Here is a 13,197-nt window from a genome sequence, read left to right as displayed (position 1 = left end):
ATCTAGAGATAATTTTGAAGGAGGTTTCCTGAGCTTTCGACCCTATTGAGGTTTTATGTGTTAGGAAGAAACATTTATCCCATTGTGAGTCAGAGAAGGACTTCCCCAGTTCCCTTTCCCATGCACCGCAGAATCCTGGCCTATTGTCAGCTACCTGGGCAATGAGTAGATTATACAGTAGGGAGATGGAGTGTGTAGGGGGTGACAATGATAGGCACAATTTTTCAAAGTTTGTGAGATCTCTATGAAAATGTGTGCGCTTCTTCACAGTTGAATACAAGTGTTGTAATTGACTATATTCAAAATTAGCCTTCGGGGAAGTGGCTCTTCCCTGTAACAAGTCATTGAGGGGGAGCTGCGAAGTGTTGGAGATGACATGAGAAAAGAATATCGGATGGGATTTGTTTGAACCGAGAAATCTATTTGCAGATAGTCCTGGTGGGAAATCCGGATTATCTGAAATCGGGAGCAAGGGGCCCTGGGGGTCGATTAAGGATAAGCTTTTTTTATGGGATCTCAAAGCCAGAGCAGTGGCATAAGTACTATATGACATAAGGCCAAGAGAGGGGACAGTTAAATGGGCGCACCATGGGAGAGTGGTAAGAGCTTTAGGACAAATGGATTGAGCTATTTTGACCCATAACTTCCCCTCCAAATGATGGAAGAAGTCCAGGATTCTAGCGTGTACTGCTGCCATGTAATACCTTCTACAATCCGGAAGGCTAAGGCCCCCCTTTTGTTTGTGTCTGATCAGAACATCTCCCCGAATGCGTGGACGCCCACTTGCCCAGATAAATCTGCAAAAGCTACTGCGCAGTCTTTTCCAAAAATTTGAGGGAATTACCACGGGAATGGTTTGGAAGAGGTATAAGAGTTTAGGTAGGACATTCATTTTTAGCATATTTATTCTGCCGAACCAGGAAAAATCCTTCACCGTCCAAGAAGTAAGATCTCTATGGAGTTGTTCAATAAAGGGCCCAAAATTAAGATAAAATAGACGGGAGAGGTCTCTATGAATACGAATTCCTAAGTATTTGATACCCTGTGAGGGCCAGGCAAAGGGAAAGTTGGACTGGATGGAATCCTGTATGGATTTGGGGAGGGAAACACCGAGGGCCTCAGACTTCGCTGCATTGATTTTAAAATTTGACCATGTACCAAAGTGATCTATTTCAGCCATAACAGCAGGGATGGATATATGTGGTTGAGTGATATATAGCAGGGCATCATCAGCAAATGCAGAGCACTTGTACTCGGTGCCTCCAACCCCAATCCCCCTAATATTGGGATTATCGCGGATTGATGAGAGCAGGTGCTCCATCACTAGGATGTATAAGAGAGGGGACAGAGGACATCCCTGTCTTGTCCCATTGGTGATTATGAAAGATGATGATAATGTTCCATTTATCTTCAGCCTAGCTGACGGATTGCGATACAGGGCCATGATTTTGGCTATAAAAGGGTCCCCTACCCCAAGCTTTTTAAGAGAGTAATATATGGCGTGCCAGGAGACTCTATCGAATGCTTTCTCAGCATCCAAAGAGAGTATCAGTAGAGGGATACCTCTTGATTGGGCATGATGAATAATGTCAATTGTCTTTAAAGTGTTGTCCCGTGCTTCCCGCCCAGGGAGGAATCCCACCTGATCCAAGTGTATGTGTGCAGTTAAGAAAGGTTGCAGCCTATTCGCCAATATTTTCGCGTAGATCTTCAGATCCACGTTCAGCAGAGAGATTGGTCTATAGCTAGAACATAAGTGTGGGTCCCCACCCTTTTTTGGGAGAACAGTGATATGTGCCTCTGTAGTTTGGGGAGGGAAGGCGTTTGTGCAGGATGCGTGATTAAATCCTCCCAGCAGGAGAGGTGAAAGGAGCGGAAGGAATGTTTTATAGAATTTGACTGTATATCCATCTGGGCCTGGACTTTTTCCACTCGCTAACGACTGGGTAGCTAACTGCAATTCGGACTCTGCTAAGGGTTCATCTAGAGATGTGGCGGGAGACATTTTTAAAGGGTTCTGTGCTTGTGTCTCAGGCATGTCTGTCCCAATCAAGGAAGTATTAACAGGGGATGTGTTGTTTGGTATACCATCGAGATTGTATAGTTGAGTATAATATTTATGTAATCCAGTTGTAATATCTTCCGTTTTGTTTAGCATTTGACCCGAGTTGTCTTTTATTTTTGGGATGTGATTTTGGGCTTGTTGGGATTTTAGAGCTCTCGCTAGCATGCGTCCACATTTATTGCTATATTCATAGAACTTACTGCTACAGACCTGGAGATAGCGTCTATATCCCAAGTCTAATAGTTTTTTGGCTTCCTGTCTGGCTGCTAATAGGTCTCGGAGTGTTGCTGTGGAGAGGGCATGTTTGTGGGCTACCTCAAGGGTTTCTACTTTACGCAGAGCGAGATTGAGGTTATGTGCCTTCTCTCGCTTCAATCGGGAGCCATGTTTAATAAATAGACCCCTAAGAACGCATTTCAGTGCCTCCCATTTGATTGTGGGGGGAGATACGTCAAATTTGTGGTCTTCCTCAAAGTTTGATATTGTGTTGGTTACATCCTGGGTGCACACCGGGTCCAGTAACAAGGATTCGTTTAGTTTCCACGACCCTGAAAGCTTGGGTAGATTGGGAATAACGAGAGAACAGAATATGGGAGCATGGTCAGACCAAAGCATAGTCCGTATCTGAGTCTCCGGCTGCCAAGATAGGGCTCGGTGTGGCACCAGGATAAAGTCAATTCTGCTGTAAGAATCATGAGGGGAGGAATAAAAGGTATAATCTTTGACAGTCGGGTGTGTGAGGCACCAAACGTCACAGAGCTGTAGTTGGAGAAATGCCCTCTTTACTTTTTTGATAGCTGAATAAGATAGAGATGCTTTTCCTGTTGAATTATCTAATGTAGGATCTAGTGTTAAATTGAGGTCTCCACACAGAATGACTGTACCCTGGACAATGGGAATGGCTTTGTCTATTAGGTCCAGAATGAACTGAGTTTGACCCTGGTTAGGGGTATAAGCATTGATGATTGTGAAAAGTCTGCCTTCAATTTTTAAAATTAGGAGCATATACCTTGCATTTGGATCTTTAATGCATTCGAAAAACTCGTGTGTCAGGCTTTTGTGAATGAGGATAGCAACTCCCTTACTCTTAGGTTGGGTGTTATTACACAGGTGCCAGTGGGTATAATATTTGTTTTTAGGGGTAGGGGTATGATGTTCTTTAAAGTGTGTTTCCTGTAAGCACACAATCTGTACCTTTTTTTTGTGAAGTAATCTAAGAATTTGGGCCCTTTTTTCCGGGATGTTAAACCCCTTCACATTGAAGGAGGCATACTTAAGTGTCGCCATTGGGTTGAATCTCTTGGCGGTCCACTCCCCTCAGCGTGAAATGATTGCAAGCATCGATGGACATTTGAAGCAACTGTGGGAAAAAGACAACAGGATGAAACAAACATAACAAAAGAAACAGTAAGTAAAAAACTACTGTTCGGGGTATAAGTAACCATTTTAAGTAGAACCAAGTGTATGGGGGTACCCGATCGCCTGGCGGTGTCCCTTCAGGGGGAAAGTGACAGCTAAGCATCGTGAACACCAACACTCCTTTTGAGAATTGCGTTGCAGGAAAAAAGACTAACCAACCGACTATGAAAAACATTACTGAAACTTACTGAAAGGCAGGGTTACAGTGGGGTCAACAAATCTAGGTGAATATTCTGTTGATAGGTGCTAGCAAGGTTAAGGCATTAAGACCTATACATTTAATCAGATATTTGTATGTGCTCCCCAGTGGAGCTACCCGTTTTTCCCTCCTGACTCCTTTCAGGAGAAGACGTTAGGCTATCTTAAGACTAACAGGCAGTTCAAATGAAGTACACCACTAAACATGGGCCTCCAGGTTCAGGGTTCTTTTCTGGGCATCTGCGGCGGTCGCTGGGAGCGCTTGGTGACTCTCTGGGGGAGATTAATAGAAGATGAAGCCTCTCTGTCCCGCCCACGGCGAGTTCCGCCGTCCTCTAAAGCCGAAGACAGTGTGAAAAACTGGAACCACTGTGGGATCGATATTTGTGGGAGATTGAGTTGTTTTAAAAACTCCGGCAGGTCTCCCGGGGTGAGTAGTCTCGCTGAGCGTCCATTGTGTCTAACTTGAAGGGAGAACGGGAAACCCCAACAGTAGGGGATATCCCGTTCCCTGAGTGCGTCTGTGAGTGGTTTCAAAGCTGCTCTCATTGATAATGTCCGCCTAGACAAGTCAGGGAGGATCATCAACTGCTTGCCTTTGTACATTGTTGCAGAGCTGTCCCTGGATTTGAGCAGGATCTCCTCCTTAGCTTTGTAGCAGTGGACTCGACAGATGACATCTCTTGGTTTATTGGGGTCTAAGTCCATAGGGCGTAATGCCCTGTGAGCTCTGTCTAGCTCTATCACGGAGGAAGGGGGGGCCCCTAGTATTTTATTGAATATGTGATTGTTTCGTCTTCCGCGGTTCTCCAAGTCGTCCAGGTGAGATTGGAGGTTGATGATATGGGCAGATTGGACGTGTATTGTATCCTGGAGCGCTGTGATAGTGGTAGAGGTAATAGTCATGTTCTGTTCTATGGTGTCCACTCTCGTTGTCAGGGTAACCACATCAGATTGCAGTTTTGCAAATTCCTGTTTGCACTCCTCTACAATGTATTTTGCAAATGAGGTCATATCCTCTTTAGTTGGGAAAGATTGCAAAAGTGTTTGAATGTCAGCCAAAGTCACTGGTCGTGAGCTCGCGACCCATGATGGTGCTGGTTGTGGTGCAATTGAGGGTTCTGTGGAAGTAGGATATTTAGTGGTATCAACCATGGATTGTTCGGTTTGTGTTCTTAGAAGTTGTGGAACCCCTGTTAGAGGCTCTGAAGAGAGATCCATGAGATTCTGAGCAGGCTCCAAAGGGGTTAATATATGATCCTGAGCACACAGTGAGCTGTGATTAAATGCTTTTTCTAAGCCAGCTGTATTTTCCTGTGTGGATAGTTGACTCAAAAGGGCCCTCTGTGGAGGTATGTTATCAGGAGGGATAGGGTTAATTAATCTTCTATGAGGAGCTGCGAGATCCTGTTCTGTTTCAGATGCACAGACTCCACTTTCACTTTCCACTGTATCGCTTTGTAGGGGCTGGTCTGCATTCACTCCCTCCTGTGCCCTGCCCCCTCTGTGCCTGTCTGTCTCTGACTCCACACAGGAGGTCAGCGCCATCTTGGACATAACATGTGTACTTGTAGATGTAACTGCAGTAGTGAATACCCTGCAGAAGCCACGATCTTCAGCAGAGTTCATACTGTGGCTGGAGTGAGTCTCCAAAGCAAGCATTTGGGAGGGGGAGGCAGGAACTGATTGCATATTACCTCTGTGTGTCCAGGTCTCTGTTGTTGTGGTAGCTGTTACAGGTGCTGATAAGCTGCTGCACAGGAGATAAGCTTGGATATTTCCCTGCACAATGGCTGTTGGTGATGCAGAGACAGTACTCCTGCCTTTTTTGGCTTTTCCCATGCCTTGTAGAGCCGGTTAATTAGATCTTTTCACAACTGATGTGGAGGAGCTCTGGTGTGTGTGTCCTCACAGATCCATAGCTGGCCACGCCCCCCCGGCATGAGGTTTTTTATCAATGACTAGTGTAGGGATTTGTACTCACTGAGCCGCATTGGAGGTAGGCACAGGTTCACACAGTGATGCAGTCCGTGGGTTCAAACAAACTGGTGGTTTATTTAGTGTCCATACACCAGTGAGGAAACAAAAGTAACAGCCTTTTCCTGGCACAAAAAAGAATAACAGAACAAAGCTCAAAATAACAAGTCTATGCAGCACGGTCTCAGGCGTTTAAACAAAGTGCCTTACTCTGCCTCCTGCAGAGTCTAAGGAGCACATGCAAGGTCTGCTCACCTTGCCCAACACACACAGACAGACTGAGACAGGTGCAGCTGTCTTAAATCAGCCAGACCTGGACTGGAGGTAAGTGGACAGCTGTTCCCCCCCAGCTCTTTCAGCTGCTTGTAAAACCCGGCCCTGTAATCCGGGCCCATTAAATTTCTCTCAGCACTATGTGTGCTGGAGCCTGCTTCTCCAGGTCCTACATCACCAAAGCCTGCTACTTCGGGGACACATACCTCTCATCCACGACCTGTCCGGCAGACCTGAATCCGATTGAGCACATCTGGGACATCATGTCTTGCTCCATCCACCAACGTCACGTTGCACCACAGACTGTCCAGGAGTTGGCGGATGCTTTAGTCCAGGTCTGGGAGGAGATCCCACAGGAGACCATCCGCAACCTCATCAGGAGCATGCCCAGGTGTTGTAGGGAGGTCATACAGGTATGTGGAGGACACACAATACTGAGCCTCATTTTGACTTGTTTTAAGGACATTACATCAAAGTTGGATCAGCCTGTAGTGTGTTTTTCCACTTTAATTTTGGGGGTGACTCCAAATCCAGGCCTCCATTGGTTAATAAATTTGATTTCCATTGATGATTTTTGTGTGATTTTGTTGTCAGCATATTCAACTTTGTACAGAACAAAGTATTCAATGAGAATATTTCATTCATTCAGATCTAAGATGTGTTATTTGAGTGTTCCCTTTATTTTTTTGAGCAGTGTATATATACACATATATATACATATACATGTGTATATATATATATATATATATATATACACACATATACGTATATATATATATATATATATATATATATATATATATATACACACATATACATATGTATATACAGTATATACACACTTTTTGTTACATAAAGAACCATCAACATTTTGGTGTGGTGATAGTTGTACTGGCCTGATGAATGATGTTGCCAGGTCAACATGCAGTGTAAACAAAATGTAAAGCACAATGTTGCAATTGCATTTTTTTCATTGTTGACTGAATTTGACATAACTTTTGTTTAGCTATTCATTTCAGTTAATTGTGATAGTAGGAATTACAATCTCTTTTATTCTGTCTTATTACAGTTGTTGGCTTCTTGCTGAAAATAAAGAAAAGCAGTTTGATATTTCTAAGCCGATGCTGTGGTCTTTTCTCCTGCCTGTTGGCCTCATTCTTACATTAAACATTTACATTGTGATAGCAGTTGTGTTCACAATTACAAAGAAAAAGACAGAACTAATCAGGTAACTGGTATAGACAGCTATTGGGGCAGCATGGATAGGCAAGTAATTGGGCATAGCCTTCAAGGCCAGGCCAGTTTTGGGACCCTTCCGCATACTTGACAGCTTTTGACAACAATCATATGGGATGACCATTCATTTACAGCCAGCCAATTTCTTTCGTAGTCTCACACTTTTTGACGCCACACACCCTCCATGGCTTTTTCCCCGTCTCTCAACGTCCCATTCACTTTCTGAAGAAACCTCTTGGAATAACTGGTTTAAGGGTATGTGTACATGACATACATGTCTTTTTCCGGTCCATGTGGAATCCACCTGAAAAACACTAAAAACTTTCAAAAGAATGATTGAACATATGTACTGCAATGTCAAAATGACTTGGTCTGCATATGTTGCATGTTTTGTCACTTCTTTACTCTGCTTTTCGCTTTGAAAGATGTGAAGCGGCTAAAATAAGTGACTGTTCCATTTCTCTCTGTGCTTGGAAGCCGCCACTATTTTATACATGGAATGTAAAACAAAGCCATCCAAAAAGACGTCAGAAAAGATGCCTCAGGTAAAACACAGTCGGCGTTTTCTTGGGATGTGTTCTCATAGCAGAAATGGCAAACCAGGTTTCTTCAGGTAGTGGATGGGATGAGAGGTTTCAGCAGGGTTGCCAACTTAACTTTGCATTTTATTTGGACAACTTATCCAAAAATCACACCCAGACAACATTTTTATGGACGCATTATAAAACAATATTTAATCATTAGGACTTTAAGTTATCTATTATAACAGCCCATAATTCTGATATAAACACATCAGCATTCACTATGAACTGTAAAAAATAGGATAATTATAGTCATAATAATCTGTACAACTTTTTCCAGCTTCAAGAAAATTCAAGGACACTTCAAATTTTTGTATGGACAGGAGAAAAAAGTGCCCTATTTTTTAAAGGATTGTCCCGATATTTCTGCATGGTTAGCAACCTTGGGTTTCAAAGTAAATGAGAAGTTTTGGTCCAGCAAAGATAAAGTGTCACCACTAACAAAACGGCAAACCGTTTTCCAATTTTGGGTTTCAGGCAGGCTTGGCCCAGGAGATTTGTTGACTTTTGGGGTGTTTCCTTTAATCTAGCGCTTTTCAGAGCTAATGAGAGAGTTGGCAATTCTAACCTAAAGCCAAATTCAAACACTTTTCTAGACAATTTCACAAAGATTACAAATCAAAATAAAACAGACACTTAGTTTTTACTTTTCCATTTTACTATATGTTTTCAATCAATCTAGCACAGCTATTCTGCACAATACTATATTAGGGAAATCTTGAGACTTTTTAATTTGAGAAGACCAGCACAGCAGGGAGACAAAAGAACCCAGTGTTTTCAGAAGAAAGTGAGAATAAAGGCCATCATTCACAGGATACAAATATGGGCTGATGAATGGTCATTTGATGGTCCATTGAATAGTTGATCACCAGCAGGAAAAAAATATCTCAACTGCACCAGCCACGTCGCTGATTACTGCCCCAAAAAAATGAAACAGGCTCAATTGGTCTTTTGAATGACAACGAACATTTGTCTTCTCAGCATCAGTTAAAATGTACAATCATTAATTTCAATGATCCAGCCGACAATCATTTGTTATGGTTGGAATCGTCTGGTTCGGCCGACATTTTTGTAATGTTTATGGAGACCATAAGCTGGTTTCACATGTCCAACATTCATGAGTGTAGACTGTGTTGTCTGGATGAGTTGTGAGTATTTGGACCAGAACATAACAGCATAGGCATACAGTGGGGAAAATAAGTATTTGATACACAGCTGATTTTGCAAGTTTTCCCACCTAAAAAGAATTCTTGTTGGTTGGTAGGTGATCAAATACTTATTTCATGCAATAAAATGCAAATTAATTATCTAATAATCATACAATGTGATTTTATGGATTTTTTTTAAGATTCTTTCTCTCACAGTTGAAGTGTACCTATGATAAAAATTACAGAACTCTACATTCGTTGTAGGTGGGAAAACTTTCAAAATCGGCAGTGTATCAAATACTTATTTTCCCCACTGTATATTAGCATGGCAGTCCGGACATCACAGTCCGGGAATATTGGATGCATGAAACCAGATTAAGTGTTTAACTCTTCTTCTGTGAACTACATTCGAAAAAATTCCCACTAGAAACTCTTGAGTCGTAATGTATGGAAAATATATTTTTAAAGCTGTATTCATTTGGTACATGCCAAAATGTGTCCTTTTGGCATATAGTGGACCAGTGGGAGACCTTTTTTTGTTGTAGTGGACTATGCTTTTCCACGCATAAGCAATAAGTTAAAACCAGATATTGTGTAGGATCTAATAAGTAAAATTTTTTCTTGGGAGAGTGACATGCCAATGTAAGGAGGCCTATAAGCCATTCATTACTACTATGGTAAATTAAATATGCAAATTGCCTCTTCAGAGAAGAAGAGGACTTGAACTCAAGGCCCGTTAAAGAGTCGATCTTGACTTTTAGGATTGCTACTTCCAATAGGTAACGCTAGAGTTCAAGTCCTCTTCCTCTCTGAAGAGGCAATTTGCATATAAACTGTGTAATATGTATAATATCTTTTTTTTTTAATCACTAGAGGGTTACATGGGTGACAGAGCTTATTACCTTCTAGTGTTAGAGAATATATTATAGTTATTCGCTATTATTGTATTTTTGTGTTTTGTATCTAGAACAAAAAAAATATCATTTTTAAAGAAGACATTGGCCACATTCTCAGTTGCGTCTCTCCTGGGAGTCACCTGGGTACTTGGGTATTTGATGCTCATAGAGACTGATGACAATACCAATTTAATTTTCAGCTTCCTATTTTGCATATGCTGCTCAACTCAGGTAAATTACTTTAACGTCTAAGGGCAAATCAATAGCAAATATTTTATATACTGTAGAGTACTGGTAGAAACTGTAGATATCCAGGATATACCATTATTTACTGATTGTTGGTGTTCTGCCTTGAACCCCAGGTGAGGGGGCTGTAGCAAAAGTATTTGTTCTCGTAATCGTTGGAGTCTTGGAGATCAGACCTTCACTTGTTACAATGTAAAGTTCTAATTTGGGGAAAATACAAACTAATAATATAAACACACAGGATCCTATTGTTGTGTTCTCTATTGTATTACTGAACCTGATACTTGTATATTAAGGGACTGTATTATCGTCAGCATCCTAATTCTTTAATTTCTTTATCTATTAATATAATTTAAGGGATATTGGGGAGTAGCAATGGGTGTTCAAAGAGCATTTTGGGTAATAGAGTGATCCAAAAGTGTCCTTTAGTGTTGGGTCACTTGATAACGTTGCCCGACCCCATAAAGCACTCATGAAGTCCAGCAGTGGATAGCTCCATCTGATGAGGATGGTGGATTGGGTTTTGTTCTATGGTTAAAATGCAAATAAAAGAAACCATAAACAAGTTGGAGGTTGGGGTATTCAGTCTTCATCGTAGATTAGGTGGACTACTCCTGTAAGGGTAGTTTAGTGGTAATGGTCATGGGAGGTCCTACTCCTGGAACCCCCTATTTTGTAAATATGGCGGTGGTAAGATGGTTGTGCTCACATAGTGTATTTCCTGTTGTATTACACATGCTCTTTTAGTTTTGTTCCTTTAGTTTTGCATTGCTCAGTCCCAAACAGGTGACACTCCCCTCTAAAGCATTCATATGGACAGAGGTTGTTCTGATGGGACAACCCCTCTGAGCTTTCCTCTTATTGCTCATGTAGACTAGACTTTACAATTATCCTTTTTACTGAAACTTATGTAATGCTCTTTTATGTTTTATACTCAGGGTGTTCAGGTCTTTGTATTTTACACTCTAAGATCTCCCATATTCCTGAAGAAAATAGTTGTCATCATTCGCAAGTTTAATAAATGCAAGATGTACATGCACTCGGAGATCTATTGGGTTAACAAGCTTCGCGAACGGACAACAAGAATCAACCAAGACAAATTTAGAAACTTGTCAGACTCGACCACTGATTTATTTCCTAATGATATGGAGAGCAGAGAATAATTTTTTTGTATATTGTATTACTTTTGTGAATATTTTTACTTTCTATTTGAATATTTTTCATCGTCTGTTCATGTTGTTGTCCAGTGTTTCATTTTTTGACATGTGAAGGTTGGCTCCTGCTTTATTAAAGAAGTACTGTATATAGTAAAACTTATGCATCAATTCATCATTGTCTTTAACCAAAAATTTCAACCTGTCTCATATTTTCCCCACAATGTTATTAAGCTGAATGAATAATTGCTCTCTGACCCTTTCGCTATTTAGGAGAAAGTGTAAGTCTGCATTGTGCTTCCACCCCAGTCTAACAAAAAAAAAATGCCCTGTCAATGCCATCTTTCTGTCTTCCATCATCCCTTATAAGGTTACTTTTTAAGCCCCCTTAGTAGTAACATACACTCTTCGCCATTGAAATGCTGTAATATGGCGCGAAGTGGTAGGTACTTGTCTCTCACACCTCGACATCCTACATGAAAGTGGGGGTTCCAGCTGAGTCTGTGGACTTGTGCTATGGGGGCGCTACGCCCTTGCAAGCCACATTTAACTGATGAATTTTGTTGGCCATAACCAGGTGTTTGACAGTTCAATGAGGGAGACCACCAATCAAAAATAAACTTTTTACTGAACTATAATTTGGTAGGGATTATATACAGTAGATAGCGGGTACACAACTTGACGAATGGTTTATTCACAACACAGAACATTTTCCACATGCAGTTTCAAATCCTTTCACTTTACCTGCTTGTCCTATATCTTCACCGTTCCTCTCTACTTCACCACAGCCCAGTTAGCAAGCGTCCTATTCTCAACCCGAGGTTCAGCGTCTTTTTTCCCCTCTAGGGAACTTTATTACCAGTATGGCCGGTCGCCTTGGAACTCACTCCCACCTGGGGCACTTTCTTCATATCACGTACTCTGTCCAGTCTAGGCCAGTTACCTATCTGAGTTCTAAACTCTGAGCCGCACTGCTAGGCCTCACTCTTGGTTTCCTCTTACATTAGGGACACCAATGTCATGCGCCACTGCTCACATTAGACTAGATCTGTTTTCTGTGCACGCTGGGCCCTATCTGACGTTCTGACAGGAAACTGTCTCTGTCCCTGCACCTTACCACTCTTACTCTGGGCTAGTCCCAATCGTTAACTCTAACTCTCCCTACTGATGGGCAACAAACAATACCAACATTATTAATGCATATCACAATTCACATTACACAACACAACATTACAAGGGGTGAATGTGGGAAGTATGTCCATCTCCTTACATTGCAATACAAAGAAGGAAAAGTCATGGAATTATGAAAATCACAGGATCGATAGACATGTTGAGATGAGCATATTGATTGATGGAGGACTGAGTTTGAGTCGAATTTCCTGGAATTCACAGATTCACATGAATTAAAACACTTTGAGATTCAATTCACAGTTTGCAAAAAAAAAAAGCAACTATTCCTACACTGCTGAGAGCAGGCTAACATCTTTTTTCGTAGCCGCACCCCATAATACCCTGCTGCTATGACATCTAGCGAATTATCATACCTTGTACAGTGGTGGTCAGTACTGGGGCCATCACAGAATCAGCGTCTCCCAGAGGTGCACAGTTTGTATAGCAGAGTCATTTTCCATCGTTTTCACTGGGTAAGTCTTTCTCTCCTATAGAGTGTAAGCTCTTATGGTCAGCAGTTTCCTCTCTCTCCTGTAGCATGTAAGCTCTTTTGGCAATTTCTGGGCAATTATAGTATTGAGATTCACCTCAAATCAAATTTTTGGGTAAAATTCGGCAAAGCTGGAGAATTCAAATTTCAAAAGATCTTTTATCTCTAATATAGATTATGTATAAATGATAAAGAAATGGAAACAACATTTTCAGAACATCTCAATTTTTTGAGTATAGAGTATGAGCACCACACGCAGAACTACATGAGCTCATGTGTCTAACTTCAGCTATGTCTTCCTCTATACTGCATTGTTGTCCCTTTGTTACATTAGTTCTGGAGAC

General features: G+C 41.5%; 1 protein-coding gene across 2 annotated transcripts in view; it reads left to right on the top strand.

The window, feature by feature from the left end:
* Positions 1 to 11,356, top strand: part of ADGRG7 (adhesion G protein-coupled receptor G7) — a 68,042-nt gene extending 56,686 nt beyond the window's left edge. For both annotated transcript variants that reach the window (XM_073668086.1, XM_073668085.1), the window contains 3 exons: positions 7,002 to 7,160; positions 9,865 to 10,024; positions 10,978 to 11,356. In XM_073668086.1, coding sequence (XP_073524187.1) covers positions 7,002 to 7,160; positions 9,865 to 10,024; positions 10,978 to 11,202 — 544 coding nt within the window. In that variant the 3' untranslated portion in view covers positions 11,203 to 11,356. The remainder of the gene's footprint in view (positions 1 to 7,001; positions 7,161 to 9,864; positions 10,025 to 10,977) is intronic.
* The last annotated feature ends 1,841 nt before the right edge of the window (positions 11,357 to 13,197 follow it).

Source organism: Phyllobates terribilis, unplaced genomic scaffold (assembly GCF_046119375.1).
Source record: "Phyllobates terribilis strain yellow unplaced genomic scaffold, ASM4611937v1 Scaffold_2__4_contigs__length_985480577, whole genome shotgun sequence".
NCBI classification, from domain to species: Eukaryota; Metazoa; Chordata; class Amphibia; order Anura; family Dendrobatidae; genus Phyllobates; species Phyllobates terribilis.
The sequence above is the reverse complement of the archived record's forward strand: the minus strand, read 5'-3'. Positions and strand labels throughout refer to the sequence as shown.